Below are 17,602 nucleotides of genomic sequence, written 5' to 3' on the forward strand. Positions count from 1 at the left end.
TTTCACAACTGTTTTAACTTGTAAACGCCCAAACTTTTGAAAGTTGTAAAGTAAAAATTTGTCATGACAATCAAGTTGAAGTTGGAATGACACTTTGCTATCTTCTTTATCTTAAGCATTTTTTACTGATTAGCGGATCAGAATTAGACAAGCCTCTCAATTTTTCATCAAGGCAAATCAGATTTTTGCATATCCTCAAGTTTTTTCATCAGCAGATTGGAAAGTCTAAGATCATTACAATAACTTTCAAGATGCAAGTTGGAATTTTACCTTTGTTTGGAAATTTTCTAAGTTACCAATTCAGATGCAGATCCAGAAGGAGATACCGGATGCGAGAAAAAACAAATTTGGGTACAGATGCTTTTGGAAACGTGTGTATATGTGTGTGTGTGTGTGTGTGTGTATGCATGCAAAGAATTTAAGAAACTTATAAATACAAGAAGTTAGAATTAGAAACTTAGAAATACACAAACATACAACATTTGTTAGTATCATATGATACTTCACCACTAATCAAGATTCAAGATATTTCATCTGTCATTTAAATAGTTCAAACTTCAAATTAAAACTACATAGGCACAAATGTTCATATTCTAGACTCCATGTCCAAACTACAAAATCAAAAACATAGTTCATGATTCAATGTTTACTAATCAGAATCATAAGGATTCTCAAAAAAAATTGGATCCTCCTCATGTCCAACCTCTGCAAGGTCCATATCATTTGAACCAAGAATGGTTCCACTTGTGCTAGATGCACCATGTGTCATGGACCTATCACCACCATCATCTATCATCGTAGTAAGATCATGTAGTGTTGCATCCAAGGTTGTACACTCAGGGAGTACATCCCAAAGTTTGGCTGCCCCATCCATGTATTCATCATCCTTACGTGACAAAAGACGCAAATTGGTATGAATGTAGACCAAATCCTTAGCTTTCTTTGACCCCAAAAGGTTGCACTTCCCTGAATGGATACAATGTTGATGTTTAGCGTCAGGAGAAGTAACTCTGAATCTTCCATGATGTTATTATTTGTAATTACATTTCAGAGATATAAGCAATTTGTGTTCTGACTCTGATATTTGTCTTACATTGCAGAGAAGTATCTATGCACCACTGTCTGATACACATGACAGAGACCTATATATATGTACATGTATTCATATTGATGTATGCATACATGTACATATACATACATCCCTGTTATGTATATATAAAATTGTGACAGTATGTATATGCATTATCGACCAACTTAAGTGGTCAAGATTTATATTACTCTTGACAGACCTTGCAGTCGGGTTTCACATTAATCACGACAGATATCACTGTCGGGCTTCATATTACTCATAACTGAAGATTAACACTGGGCTTCTTGCTACCCTCGATAGATGTATTGTCAGGGTGCTATAACCTGCGTAATATATATATTCCTTCTTGTGTCGGGTTTACAAACCACGTCTTGGAACTATTAATGACATAGTGATTATGCCTTGTGTTATTGGGCAAAAAAAAACTTGGAACAGTTACATTGAACATGCCTCCGAAGAGGCATGCCCCTTCGTGGCCCTTGGGCCACGTAGAGGCATGACTCTTCGGAGTCATGGTTGTTCATTGAATATATATTTGAGATCATTCAACTGCAATGAACATATAACAAAAAAGCAATACAAGTACCTGCAAAATCATATTCACATATAATATCAATTGCTATTATTATTATTCACAACATTTGTCTTACAGAGATCCAGTAAAAGCAATCAAGTGTTGTAGAAGGAAGAATTCTAGAACCTGCTGCAAATACAGTGAAGATAAGTAAAATTATTCTGCTTATTTGATTCAGAATTTATAGAAAAAATTTGTAATTGTTTATCTATCAAAGATCCTTTACTTTTAACATATAGGAGTATGTACTCCAATTACTTTCAGCAACAAAAGAACTTACAACCTGGATTGTGTTCACAAAATTCATTTTTTTACATACAAACGAAAAGCAAATGACAATATGACAGATGCTAAACACTAGATTGTAGAATATAAGTTGTAATCTAAAAACAAAAATCAAAACTTACTTGTGAGAGGATTTTGATTGCAAGATGTTGTAGATTCTTGTATGGCTGACCATACATGTACCACAATGTGATTGCTCCCATTTTATTTTGGTCCTTAATTGCAAATGGAGTAAGCTTTGTTCTAGAAGCAAATAAGCCAAACTCTAGCCTCACCTTTTCATGCATGTCATCATTTTGGAAGATTGCTGCAAAAGCTTTGGAGCACCCATTAGCAACCTCTTCATCAGCATATGGTGCAATTCTATCCAGCATAGAAAGTACTGCCTTACTATAATACCTTAGAGATAAAGCATATGCAAGGAGGTGCAATGGGGTAGTCATCTTCTCCCTACAATGAAGAATTATTGCTTCCACTTTACTGCATAAGGCTTGACATTATGTAGAGTCACTCTCATGTGCTTGCATAGAATGTTTTATCTTCTCAATCATAGTGTCCATGCCGTCATACGCATCTCCCAAGCAAGGTGTATCTGTATCGGCAAAGCGAAGCATGGTCATGATGGGCTCAATGAAATCCAATACATAATGCAACACGAGCCCACCAATTATCATCCAAAACCAAAGCCCTAATATTTAGGGTTCTTTCTATATTTGAAGCCTTCCACATACCCCACTGAGGACAAATGACCATTTCGTTCAAAGCATCTTGCACCTTGAGAAGTTGTCTCATAACAATAGTATGAGATGCAAAATGGGTCTCAATAACCTAAGTTAACAATATGTCAATTGACTATGTTAACAATATGTCAATTGACAATAAAATTATAAATATTAACTAAATTATAAATCCATGAAATTTAATAATTACAAAAAATTAATTTACCTTTAGCAACTCCAATTTTGAGTATGTTCTAAAAATGGATTGTGACATGTTGTGGTTGGTCACAAAAATTTGTACGTCCTCTCCCTCTTGGTATATTTGCTTCGCCCAATCTATTTGAGTGCCAATTTGCTGCATGACCTAGTTGATAGAGTGTATAGTGCATGATGTCCAAAAAATATGGTCATACCGACCCTCAATCAAAGCATTAGCTCCCCTGCAATTTTTGGCATAGTCTGTAACAACCTGGACCACATTCTCACTACCCACCATATCTATGGCCTCAATGAGAATATTAGAGATGAATTTTGAATCCTTCATCTCCCCTTGACAATCAACTGCCTTTGGAAACATTGCCCCTTTGGGGGACACTAGAATCACATTAATTAATGGCATTTTTCTTCTATCTTTCCAACCATCAGACACAATTGTCACACCCAAAGTTTTCCAAGAATTTCTAATGGGTTGAAGTGATTTCTCTATAGAAACTCTCTCCTTTTGCAAGAGTATGGTATGCACCTTTACATACCCAGGACTTGTGTAACCATCTGGTGCTCCTTTGATGGCTCTTACAATTTCTTTCCAATATGGTGATCTTACCAGGTTGAAAGGAAGGCCATTAGCATAGAGCCAACATGCAATGGCTTCATCAGCATGGTCTCTTGCCTCCATTTTAAATGCAAAGTGCAATCGGCCTCTTTTCTAGGTTGATACCATATTTTCTACTTCTTCCTTCTCTCCAAGTACAGGTAATTGCATGAATGGATGTTTAGAAGATACAATTGGTTCCATTTCAACGAGTGGTTGCATTTTGTTCTTTTTTGAGGAAGGAGGTTGATAATAACTTGTTTTTAATTTTTTAACCAAATGATCAGCAGCTTCTTGTTCTTTTACAAACGAAGCTATCTGTGCATCAGACAACCCCTTCCCATCTGCACCTTTGCACATTCCAAAACCACTACTAGCAGAGCCCGTGCAATGAAGTTTTACCAAGGAATAAGAGACTATTGAAAGGTTTTCCTTTGTTACTTTGACAATAATTACAATACCAAATATAGGAGCCACCTCCTAAAGCCTGTTGTATTCTTGTTGTATGTCTCCATAGAGGAGACTCTAAATCAATTTTAAAATTATCCCCTCCTTGCCCTCCCATTGAACTCTGACCTTGCCCTCCTACTAAACTCTAACAATCGGTGGTGGCCATTCTTGCACAATACAATATACTTTCTCTCTATTATAAGAAATTCAATAAATTTAAATCGATAAAAAAAACTATGAATATCAAGCATAAAAGTAGAAAACAATGATACAAAACCATTCAAATAGATAGCAAAACTTGTTTCTATATTTCTTCACAAACTTGAAAAAATTCATCAAAATCTCTAAAAAATTCATTGAAACACTCAAGAATGGGATAAAATGCTTAACTCTTAATGTTTTAATGAACTTGTGGAAATTAACTCTCGCCCTACAATTGTTCCTCTTCAAAAATAATCAAGTTGCCTTCAAAACACCATAATGGAAGCCAAATGAGAAGAGCAATCCCAACTGCAAACAAAATGATGATTGAATGGTTGAAAGGCCTCTATTAGGGCCATTTTAGGGTTTGGCAAAAAAAATTGTTTTAAAGTGCAAAAACGCACATGTTATAAATTGTTTTTTAGTGACATGACCTTTTTTTTTGGTTTTCCTGGGCGTCATCTCGTGGAGGCAACCAGAAGCACCCGATTGCCCTGTGGGTGCTGCCCAGATGCCACCGATAGGGCTTCCGTCTGTATCGGCGCCTCTGTTCGCATCCGCCTTTGTTTCTAGAGGCAACCAACAAGTATTGGTATCCTAGGAAATTTTCATCACACATCCAATTACACTTTCATATTCAGTCACAATGTTAGGTCCATTTTCAAAAATTGCACAAGGATAAATTATGAACCGATTGGGAACTCCATGTTCCTTATGATTTTCTATAAACGCAATCCAAAATTTCACTTGGATGAGGACTTGACATTCCGGATTCTAACTTGCCCCAAGATCCCAACTTGCAACTAAGGATCAACTTGCATATCCTAAGACCTTGTTCAAACTTACTACCTTATCAACCTTCGAAAGTTTGAAAATGTTGCCAAACTAAGACTAAGCTAAACCAACCATTAAACTACCAAGTAAAAAACATGGGGGTCCCCATTTGCAATAGGATGTATGTGACTTTGACACGGTAAGAAGCAATTTTATTTCAGAGTAAGTTAGCTTGTTTCAGTTTATTTCAAAGCAGTCAGCAGGAGCAGTTTTATTCCAGAGTAAGTTGGATTGTTTCAGTTTATTTGAGAGCACTTCTTTGTTTCAAATTGATTTCAAATGGAGTTGTCATCAATGACAAAGGGGGTGATTGTTGAATATGTTGTCATTGATGTCGAAGGTTGATGATCAAGGTCATAAATTTCAGAGGATTACTCTAAGTAATTGAGAATTGGTTTGAGTTGGTTGGTTGTCAAGTTGGGCTACTTGGATGTTTGCTTCAGCTGCCTACCTGCCTACATTATTGAGTATGTTGTCATTTATGTCAAAGGTTGATGATCAAGGTCGTATAAATTTCAGAGGATTAGTCAAGTAATAGAGAATTGGTTGAGCTGGTCGGTTGTCCAGATGAGCTGCTTGGTTGTCAGGTTGCATTACTTGGGTGTTTGTTTCAGCTGCCTACATCACCTACTTGTTTGTCCACCTCCTCGCCAAGTATGTCTAGTTGCCATGTCATCAAAATTGGCAACTCAAGTCTATCCGCTAATGGGCATCCTAGGGTTCATCCCATCCACAAGCGTAAGGGTGAAGTACAATGGATGAAAGTTGAGGAAAGGTGGGTCAAACTCAATTTTAATGGGGTGTCAAAGGGGAATATGGGTCCATCCACGGTAGAATATGTTGTATGCAATTCTGATGGCAATATCTTGGCAACTAACTCAAAGAAACTTGAGGAAGGAGCCAACAATGAGGTGGAAGTGCACGTTGCTTTACTTCTTGTCGATTTGGCCAAATGTATTAGTGCTGATCAATGTCGTAACCCGACATTGACATATGACCGATATAATTATATATAAAAACATATTAATCAATATTATTAATTGTTAAGAAAATATATAATAGAGAATGATTAGTATTTAATCAAGTAATCAATATGTATTAATATTTAATTAATTAAATCAATAAGCAATCATATAATTTGTTAATCAATATATACATTATATTAAACCATATTATTAATAATATCAATCAATTTATATTTAATTAATGCAATTCAATCAATCTATTAATAAATATCATATCAATCTATATTTAGCTGATACAACAGTCAACTTCCACATAAGTTGATAATATTAAAACCATTGTCCATGAACTGACGGTAGTCAAAAGTCGTTACCTGCAAACCATGATGCGAGGATGTAAATTATAGTTTCAAATGGCAGACAAAATATTGGAAGGGAGGATAGAACATCTAGTTCAGACAGTCAGAAAACACTTAAATCTGGTGAGCTCAGAAGAGGGAATGTTAGGAAATGGACAGAGTTGGACTGAACACACCAGTGATAAGATGTTTTAATACACAAGTTGCTGGTCTTAGCTGATAGACGTGGCTTTGGAAAGAAAAATGAAAGGAAAAATGAGAGAAAACTATTGTGTACAATTCTCCTCACGGAAGATATTGCACAACTCAAATCTTCAAACACTGTCAATTCACATTGCAGTATGAAATCAATCTGCAGTATATAATCATTGTAAGGCATGTTAATATTTATTATGTAAGAAGAATATATAAATAAATAAGATCATTACAAGGCATTGTTAAAGGAGATAATTAATATTTCTGATACTGATAGCACAGGAGGAATCAGAAAGTATTAATTATGGATGATAGGAGATTAGAGATCAAAATATTATATTTATACTAATTACATCAGAAGATCAATAAGGAATCAGATCATACACTATAATCTATAATATATATATATATATATATATATATACTGATTTCCGATCAGATGGAGGATTAGAATTTATGAATATGTTTCATACTCTCCGAGGAAGAGTGAGGAAGTAAATATTTACAATGCTGGTAAGCATTGTGTGACAGAAAATTATATTATTGCCTATCTATGAGCTACATAATATTACTATGATGTATCTAAGAGCTATATATATATATATATATATATATATATATTCTGATTTCCGATCAGATGGAGGATTAGAATTTATGAATATGTTTCATACTCTCCGAGGAAGAGTGAGGAAGTAAATATTTACGATGTGTGACAGAAAATTATATTATTGCCTATCTATGAGCTACATAATATTACTATGATGTATCTAAGAGGTAAAAAATGATTTACATAATATTATATCGGAGCTCAATTAGGGATATATATATATACTGATTTCCGATCAGATGGAGGATGAGAATTTATGAATATATTTCATACTCTCCGGGGAAGAGTGAGGAAGTAAATATTTACAATGCTGGTAAGCATTGTGTGACAGAAAATTATACTATTAGCTACATAATATTACTATGATGTATCTAAGAGCTAAAAAATGATTTCCATAATATTAATTTTATATATATATATATATATATATATATATATATATATATATATATATATATATATATATATATATCTAAAAGACCTATTACAATTTAGCTAAGTATATATCTATAAACCATACCAGGTATATTAGACCACTGTTTATTAACAAGACCATTTAGAAACTTCCTAAACTTGTGAAGACGAGAATAGTACAGGTGGCTGTACTGTTGCCCCTTGAACTTCTGCATGTGTAATAGGTATGTTTCATCCTAGAAATCAATAAACAAAAAATTAATGCACAATGCCCTTGAAGATCAAGCAAAACAAGTGATAAGATGAACAGTAACAAACCTGGCACATGTAATCAGCTTGTTTTCTCTGCAGAGGATAAGAATCTGAGTCCACCACCATGGCATCCATGTCTGTTCAGATCAGTACCTATTGCCAACATACATAGCCGCTGTTGTTTCATTTGTGATGAAATGGCAGACAAATATAACCTAAGTTTCCCATTCGATTCGGGGACGGGTTTGGATACGAGACCCCCGTACATGGGTTTATGAATTTTTTTTTCACAGCCCTATCTATATAACTGAAAGCGGGCGAACAAGGTAACTTCGCGTGTCATCATTTACCTACCACTTCTCCGGAGCAGCACGAACGAAGAAAAGCCAGATCCTCCCATATCAGGGGAGCTTAACAAATTAACTTAATCGATTCAGTTGAAGGTGCAGAGGTATATCCGAAAAAGGAAGCCCGCGCGCGTAAGTGATCTATACTCTGTATTTGGGCCGGGCCTATGAACGAAGGATATGGACGAGGTGGTGGAGAGGGAATAGCATTCATTAGCTAACCAAACTAGCGTAGTTTTAAGTTAGTCAACATGTGTGATAGAGGGGTACAAATGGGTTCGTCTGTATATTTCTGAATATATACGTGCAATGGCACGTTACAGTACAATAGGTACGTCGTGTCGACTAATATATAAGAAAAATATATTTAAATGATAGATATGATTGTTTCAATAATTGTTTAGGCAATTTGAGATTAAAAAAAATACTTATGCGTATTTGTACATTTGATGAATATGACTTAAGTAGGTTTACTTAAAAACTTTGTTAGCGTCTGCTTAGATAACATTCTCATTTAAATGGTGATTTGTCGAGGACTTGGGATTATCAAAAAGGGTTCTACATGCTAACTATTAGAGCTAGTTTAAACTTTTTTTAGGGTAAATAAGAATGAACTTATAAACTGACATTTTTTAGTGAGGTATATCCATGTCTCTCATTTCTTATTTCTTTTATGTAGATTTCAACAATAATTATAAGACAAGAGAAATAAATGATAGTTATAGTTAATTTATTCATAGTTAATGTGTGTCTTTTTTTAGATACTTTTGATTATTAGAGATGATATTTTAACATAAGATAATAGTACAAGTTTTCTTGTTTTATATATATATACATTTATAAACAAAAAATAGGCCTAACAAAGAATAAAATATTTGAACATAGTCATTGCACGCCATCATATATTTTGTATGGGGGCATTAGAAAGTAGGAGTGCATTATAGCACACAATTGTATCAACTAAGATCAATATAAATTGAAAACATTTTTTAGAGGATCAATACAACATTGATCATTAAGTGTATGGTGTTTTTCAATTTGATTGTTTCAAAGATTTTTACAATGATCTTTTTACAAAATTTATTAAAATTTGTTAACTACCCAACTTCTATAACTTTACTTATTCATTGTCCTTGTCATTCAATTTTTATTGCACAATGTCTCTGATAAACAATACTATCATGTGATCAAGACATTACAATAATTCCATTCTCTAACAAAGTTTATATAAATGAAATTTCTATGACCAATATATAATTAATTTAATCTTAATTAATTTTAAAATTAAATTTAGAAATTAAAAGTTTATGATACAAATTTATGTCTTTAATATCTCAAGAAAAAGTTTTTTTTCCTCAAAAATTACAGTCGTATCTATATCAAAATATTATTAATAATGAAAATAACATTTCTAAAATAAATAAATGAATCTAAATTATATTTATATAGATAAAATAATTTAATTAGCAAATACAATATGATTGTATTATTAGCATTTTAAAGATGACTTTTTTGCATTTGTCGATTAAAGAATAATACATGCTTAGAGGTGAAGGTGTTGAACAAAAGTATAATGTGTGAAATAAGTAAACCTCTAAGTAGGAAATTGTTAAGAATCTCTATATTATTCCTTCAATCTCTCCCTCTTTGTGTTGTCTTGGTATTTACCTCCCTCTCTCTCTCTCTCTCTCTCTCTCTCTCTCTCCACACACACTTTACCTTTCCGTCTTTCTCTATCCCTATAACTCTCCCTCTCTTTACCTCTTTTTATATCACTTATTATCTTTATCATATTTCTATCTCTTCCTTTGATTCCTTCCTTGTGTTCCCCCTATATATATGTATCTCTCCCATATCTATCTATATCTTTCTCTTTTCTCTATATCTATGCCTTTTCTTCTCCCTCCATACCCATCTCAATCTTCATCTCTTCCTTTCTCTATATCAATGTCTCTTTATCTATTTTCTCTCTCGTTCTTTCTTCTGTACATCTCAATTTACATAACATTCTATCATTAATGTAAAGCCCTTAGTAATTATGACTTTAATCTATATGAACTTTAACTCAATAGTTTCATTCAATTATGCATATATTATAGAATAGGTAGATCTACCAATATTGCAAAGCATAAATGTGAAGCTCTATGATGTTTTTTATGAGCTCTTACTATAGATATGGCATGTGAAATCAACTATAACAAGATGTGTATTTTCTTATGTGCCTACAATTGATACATTCACTAATGGGGTTGTGACCAACTGCATATATAAAAGACATTCATAAATTTGCCAATCATTTTTGTTTCATCCAAACCTTCTAAAGAAGTGGCCAACCCTCCCCAAATTGAGTATTTGAAAGTTAGGATAAAGATGCCAATAGAATATAAGAATTGGATGTTTGTACATAAAATGGAAAAAAAAATAAGGGTTGGGAATGACAACATTTGAATCAGCAGACCAATAGATAGAAGAGCTTAATAACTATGATGGTACTCAAGAAAAATAGAGGCTTGATGTGTGACACAACCATATTTACCAAGCTAATGATGAGAAGAGGGTCTCCTTACATGTATGCAACATCAAAACTCTTAAACATGAAGCCACCCATATATTTTAGTTCCATGGTGAAGAATTTACCTTTCAGATCTTTCACTCTGCTTTGATCTACCAAATCTAGGTTTGGCAAATTAAAGCAAGAGAAATAGTTTCAAATGTCTGAATCTTTAAAATTAAGAATGTTGTATTAAACATCATATAATGAATCAGTTGTAATGGAGGAAATGGAAATCTATGAATTGGTAGAAAGATCCAAGTATCGCAACGTGGACATATTGCCCAACTCTCTAGGTACCTTACCCTCAAATCCAACATTTGACAGGTTAAAATACTAAAAATATTTCAACAAGGCGAATTGTTGGGGGCACCAACACCACTAAAATAATTGTAGCTCAAATCCAAGATTTGTGACATCTTTAGAACAAACAGTGGGAAAGATCACCTTTTTCTTACTTACAATAGAAAGTGAACTCAAATGGATTTGGGAAGCAACATCAATGCTTGAATTCTGCAAAGGCCTTTCCAAATTATTGTGGAAAGGATTGTGGAGATCCAATTAAATGACACGTTTTGTGGTATCACATTTGATTCTTTCCCAATTGCAACAGCTGGTGGAACCATTAGATGTTTTCAGTCTACCTGATGGGTTGTGGAGATCTCATTTGAAATCCATGAAGATTATTCATTCATCATCTTGACAACAAGACACCCAACAAAGCAATAGTAACTGGGAAAATTCAACAACTTCTAGGCCAATGTCTCTGAGCATTTCATTGGGTTTTGTTCAATTTGGCCCTTTGAAACGTTGGCAATCAACATCCCTTCCAAGAACAACGATGAGAGCCCATAATGAGCAGAATAATATGAAACAGCAATAAACTAGGTTGTGTTTGTTCGTTGTTAAGGACTCTCCAAACCCTTAATCATAAAGTCAGGATAACTTTGAACCAGTTATCAGTCCTCCAGCGACGAGAGTAGAAAATTGAATTGATTTAGTTGGCACGACTATGACTGTGATAAACTGAAATATTAAAATTCAACAATAAGAAAAAATAAATTAAGGGGGACATAGCTAAGAATTCTGACAAAAAGTCAATTAAAGTTGTAACGAATTTCCATAAAGGTTCATAAATGTGTATAGTTCAGAAAGCGACTAAAAGCACGCCATTTGAATATAGTTGCATTTTTGCTGAAACCATGTGATTTCTCTCAAAATGAAGTTAGAGTGGAAGTGTGTTGTCAAGTAAGGGTTCCTTAGACACATTTGACCTATTTATGGTAGAATTTCTCTTTGATTTGGAATTGGAAATGTTGAAGGATCATTCTTCAATCGTTTCATACTCTTTAGGAAGGATATTACCAATATAGTACTTTTCAAAGAAAAAGTAGTCTTCAAAAGCTAAATGTGTAAAGTGTATTAGAAGAAATGAACAATTCAAATCATTTCTATGGTCGTCCTACTCCTCTAATATGTTATATACCATTGGATGGGAAAATAAGTAACACAAACTTCATATAGAAAACACCTTCAACATAATTATATATCTATATATATGTGTGTATGTGTTGCTATTATATATACAAATAAAAAGAGGAACATTCATAATTTTAAAACTAAATCATTTCATAGTATGAATCTATGGTGCTTGATCATTGATCAATGTCAAATGTTGACGATAAACATTAAAAACCTAAATACTTGAAATGAAATCTGCTTTATGGAAGGTATTTGGCACTTCACAATCGAATACAATCACCACACTTCAAACTAGCAAGATAAAGAGAGCACATGTGGAAAAAAGTTGGTAGATTAAAAATATGTTTTTTAAATGTTTTTGGACCAACTTTTTGAGCTGGATGTCGTGGGTCCTCACGGGTCCCTACTCAATTTGCCCAGGGTTGTATTCGATTCATGCCCAACTGAACAATTCCATGAACCTGAACCCAATTCACACTCGGATCTAGTTCGAGGGTCCAAGGTGCGAATCTAGTAACTCAAAATATAATAGTTTAACCCAAATCCAAAGTATCCTAACCACAAAAAGCGTAGTTACCAGCAACCAAGAGAAGAGAAACAAGATGACAACATGGTAGGAAATATGGTTATATAATTTTAGCTAAAGACACGTGATAAGACATGAATAGCAATATTATAAGAAGTTAAACAAGAAAACTTGATATAGTCATATCTCATGATCATTGTTGTGTTTCAAACATTAGTACATTATTTAAGTTGGTCTTAGCAATCCCTAAATAAGTTAATAACCCAAATGGAGTGAACGCTCAACTAACAAATATTAAAAAAGGTACCTAGTAGATTTCAACAATATATAAAACTCCTATTGACCTTTATTTATGTTTACTCTCAGTTATTATTTTTCAACATTTCCACATACTCTTGGCACCATATAGGTCTAATCTTGTAATCCAGACTTTATCTATTGCTTACTCTGATAATGAATAATAGAGTGTGATCCAAAATGTTTATAATAATTCAATTAAATAAATCAATCTTGGTATCTCAAATCCTTTTTTATGTAGAGAAAATATGAATCACATGACTCCAATCACATTTTTTGCAATTAAACAGTAAGGTTTCTGAAACAATAACCTAAATGTGATGTGGCATATTATACCTCAAATAGAATGAACATAAGTAATAAATGTAAATAGGCCTTCTGGGGATAACACCACAGCGCAATGGTTGGCAGCAAAGACTCCCATCTAGGAGGGCTTAAGTTCAATATGCATTGAGCAATAGAAAAACAAAGACAAATAGGCCTTCAAATGGCAATCCAAGTTTAAAGTGAGAGAGATGAGACCTGCTATAGTATTAAAATTGGGTAGTTATAGCATCCAACATTAATCGTGGAAACTAATAAGATAGTTACTCAGAACAAGAAAAAAAAACATTTTTTTAAGACATACAAAAGAGAGATACATTACTCTGAAACCAAGTTTATAATTGAAGACAATAACTCAATTTTATGCAACGTATAACCTCGGTTAAGATTTGCACTTACAAAATTAAACGAAATATGAAACCTTACCTCCAAACCCTCAGAGCAATATAAGATTTCTAACTACCTGAAAATATGCGCTTCCATTGTAAAATCATAAAAAATTGTAAAATACAATCCTTAATAAAAAATGTTGGAGGAGGAACAAAAATATACTAAAACATAATTATTCATTGTGCAAGAGAATTGGCAGTCAAAACCCAAGATTGTTTAGACAAGATAGTGCAAAGGAGGCTAAGAAACAGAAAATATGGAACTCTTGTCGCCACTTACCACCAATTTTCCTTTTTAAATTATAAGAATAGCGAACTGCTTAAAATTAAATCATTTCAAACCTCCTTCTCCATTAGAAAAAGATTATTTCTATTAAATCTTTCTAAACCAGTATATTTGTTAGAGGCTTCCATATTGAAATTATAAATTTTTATTTTTATTTTAAATTTATAATCATTTAGACATAATAATAAAAGTGTATAACAATAGTGGATGTAAATCAATGACAAAATAATTCTTATGTAAAACATTTATATTAAAATGAAGCATAAAATAAGTTGTATAATAGGAAAGTGTTATTCAAAAGATTTACTAAGGTGTTTAAGATCTTCTTGAAAGGTATAATTAAAGATTATTCAACCATGTGAATAATTGAATAAATAAATAACCAAATTCAATGAAATGCAAAGTAAAATAGTAACATCATATTTATAATATGTTCAAATGGTCTTCTAATACTTTAAGTCTTAATAAGTTTCTAAAGAAATAAAAGTTATTGAAATATGTTCAAGATAATATGGAGAGAGGTATAGTTGATTGGTGTGCATATGCGCGTGCGCGCGCGCACATGCATGCATGTGTGTGTGTGTGTGTGTGTGTGTGTGTGTGTGTGTGTGTGTGTGTGTGTGTGTGAGAGAGAGAGAGAGAGAGAGAGAGGGAGAGGGAGAGATGAAAAATAAGTAGTATAGAGTTATGAAAATGAGATATTTTGGAAACATAAATCTAGAATTCTAACCTACTTAAGGTGGAAGAAATAATAAGATTTTTTTCAATCAACAAATAAGGAGGTGAATATCAAGATATTTTTAATTTTCAAAAGATTATTGCTTTTGAGGAGCTCAACTCTATTATCCTTTTTTTTTTGTGCTTACAAATCCTTGGGACTCAATGGGTTCCATCCCTCCTCTTTTAAGAATTTTGGGAGATTATTTTAGAGGATCTCATTGTGGCTACTAGAGATTTTTTAAGAACAAAGAAAGTTTTGGGTCAACTAAATTTTACTTTTTGTGGTGTTGCATAAGAATAATGATACTTCTACCATGCAAGACTTCACACGCCTATCATCCTTTGAAACATAGTCTATAAGATCAATTCTAAACTGATTGTCAGTAGACTTAACCTATTTTTCATAGAATAATTTCTTCTACTCAGAAAAAAAGAAAAGAAAAGAGGTGTGACATGTCATAATCCAAGCAAGGTGTGACAAACTATGTTGACACCATGTAATGATTATTAGATATATGAAGGCATTTACGCACAAACACCCAAATATTACTGTCCACTCAACTTCAATAGAAAACACCCCACAAACAACAATCAAAGAAAAATATCATGTTTTGTCCTGGCTATTCTAGTCACATGGCATATAGGAGTGATTAACTCGTACAAATTAGACATCATGAAATGACATAGGAACATGATAGCAATGAAATCATAATGATGAATGCATATACTCTAACAATCAATCAAAAATTGTTACTAGAGATATAAAGTTACTACCAAAGATCACATTATTGGTTGTTTGTTTGCATTGATTTTTGATAAGTTGATTTTTTTATGTAGAAAATTGTTTTGATTGATATGTCACAAGTTATAAGTCATTGTTTTGATATCACAGTGAAGTGCATTTTAACCGTTGTCTGTTGTCTACAGATTGTAAATGCATGGTCCACTTTATCCTCTTTTGAATTATGAATGAAAAAGATCCACTTCAAGAACTAGGTCAAGGGCATACCCCTAGTTAGGTATTGGAATGACTTATTATGGGTGGATAAAGATACATGAATGGGCATGGATGAAGACTAAAATCTAGCCCAAGCTATGATGGCAGTTTAATATGGGTATATAAAGGGTAGACCACATACGCAGCCAATTTATTATGGATATATACATACAATGTGATGGATGATACAAAATTTTATTATGGACATGTAAAATGGGAAAAGACTTTAGAAGAATCCTAATAGATAGAGGAGCTAACTTGTCACAAATGGTGCATGTTACTGGGTTTTTGCCATTTGTTTTTATTTGAATTTTTTCATTATTTTTATTTATTTTTCTTTTTATTTCTCATCCCTTGTATTAGAATTCTTGACATAGAAATTATTAAGGTGCATTTTTTTAATAGGTTCATCCAAAAATTCACCCTCAAATATAGATTATTGATATGCCCTAGATCCGTATACAATAGTAATCACAAAATGACCTAGCCAATTTGCTTCAAATTTTCCTTTATTTTCCTAATATGATTGATTTCTCAGGTTTTCTCTTAGGACAAGGTCACCCACTTGAAAGTCTCTAGGTTTCACTTTATTTTTGTACTGATGGGACATTCTTTGTAGATAAGCCTTCAAATGATCAAAGGCTTTTTGTCTTCTCTCATCTAACAATTCTAGTTTTTGTAGTCTTGATACTATGTACTCTTCATGTAGAATAAGATCTATTAATGTCACATTGAGAGAGTGTAATTCAACCTCGAGGGGAAGTATAGCTTTTGAAATGAAGAAAATGGAATATGATGTGGCTCTAGTGGGAGTTTATATTGAAGTACATTAAGTCCATAATGTTGGACTGAGTTAGATGTTCCAATCATGGCCAACATCATTTACAGTCTTTTCAAGAAACTTTACAAGGGTTTTATTAGATGTCTTAGCTTGACTATTTCCTTGGGGATAATAGAAGGTAGATGAATGATGGGGGATGTGGAACTTCTCAATTGGTTATTTAATATCCTTATTTTGAAATTTCTTTCCATGATTTGTGACTATGGACATAGGAATATTGTATTAACAAATGATATAGTTAAGGATGAACATGGATATTTGTTTTCCATTGGCAGTTATCAATGAAATGGCCTCAACCCATTTGGTAAAGTATTCAATTGTGGTTATGATGTATCTATGGCCATTGGAAGAGGATGGATGAATTTTCCCCACAAGGTTGAATCCCCATTAATTGAAAGAACATATTGTTGTAAAAGGATGGAGTTCTTGAGTAGGTGCATGTATAATATTCCATGTATTTGGTACTTTCTAATTTTTTTATTACATTGAAAGGAATCTAACTCCATTGAAGGCCAATAGTAACCCATACACATAAGCTTCTTAGCCAAAGAGGGACCACTCAAGTGTGCCCGCATATACCCTCATGTACTTCTCAAAAGGTAGTTTGAGGCTCGTCATGTTCGAGACAACACAAGAGAGTACCATCAAAACATCATCGATACAAGGTCTCAACAATTAAGATGTAATGGGAGATTTGGAAAAGAAAATTATACTATTGATTTTGGGATAGGTTCAGGGGTAAGGTGTTATCTTTCAAGTAGGTGTATAATTTTCCATAGATAGGTGAATCTTGCCCCATAGTATTACATATGATTCTTGAATTAGGATAATTATAGGTAGGATAGAACAAGGGTTACACTAAGAACTCAAAATGAGCTTATGTGTCTTCAACATCGAGAAGAATAGCAATAGTTGCCACAACATCAACAATTTTTTTATCCTATCTTAGAATCTGATCAAATGTGATCACTGTGAAATATTGTTTGAAGTCATTCACTATATGTTTATATGGCAATACCGTGTCATCCCTGATTTGATGATCATCATTGACTTTATTAATGATCAACTAAGATTCTCCATGGACATTCA

General features: G+C 33.1%; 1 protein-coding gene across 4 annotated transcripts in view; it reads right to left on the bottom strand.

Moving 5' to 3' along the window:
• The window catches only part of LOC149547986 (DNA polymerase delta small subunit-like), a 52,870-nt gene extending 44,490 nt beyond the window's left edge, over nucleotides 1-8,380 (bottom strand). The window contains exons 1-2 of one of the 4 annotated variants that reach the window (XM_089792015.1): nucleotides 8,108-8,375; nucleotides 7,820-7,906 (exon numbers count right to left, since the gene is read on the bottom strand). In XM_089792015.1, the coding sequence (XP_089648141.1) occupies nucleotides 7,820-7,888 (69 nt within the window). In that variant the 5' untranslated portion in view covers nucleotides 7,889-7,906; nucleotides 8,108-8,375. Of the gene's footprint in view, nucleotides 1-7,819 lie in introns of all 4 variants that reach the window. The other 3 variants (XM_089792016.1, XR_016353952.1, XM_089792017.1) reach the window with 3 other exon arrangements.
• Nucleotides 8,381-17,602: the final 9,222 nt, after the last annotated feature.

The sequence above is a fragment of the Cupressus sempervirens genome, chromosome 7, assembly GCF_028749045.1.
Source record: "Cupressus sempervirens isolate cs-2001-9-10 chromosome 7, ASM2874904v1, whole genome shotgun sequence".
Classification (NCBI taxonomy): Eukaryota; Viridiplantae; Streptophyta; class Pinopsida; order Cupressales; family Cupressaceae; genus Cupressus; species Cupressus sempervirens.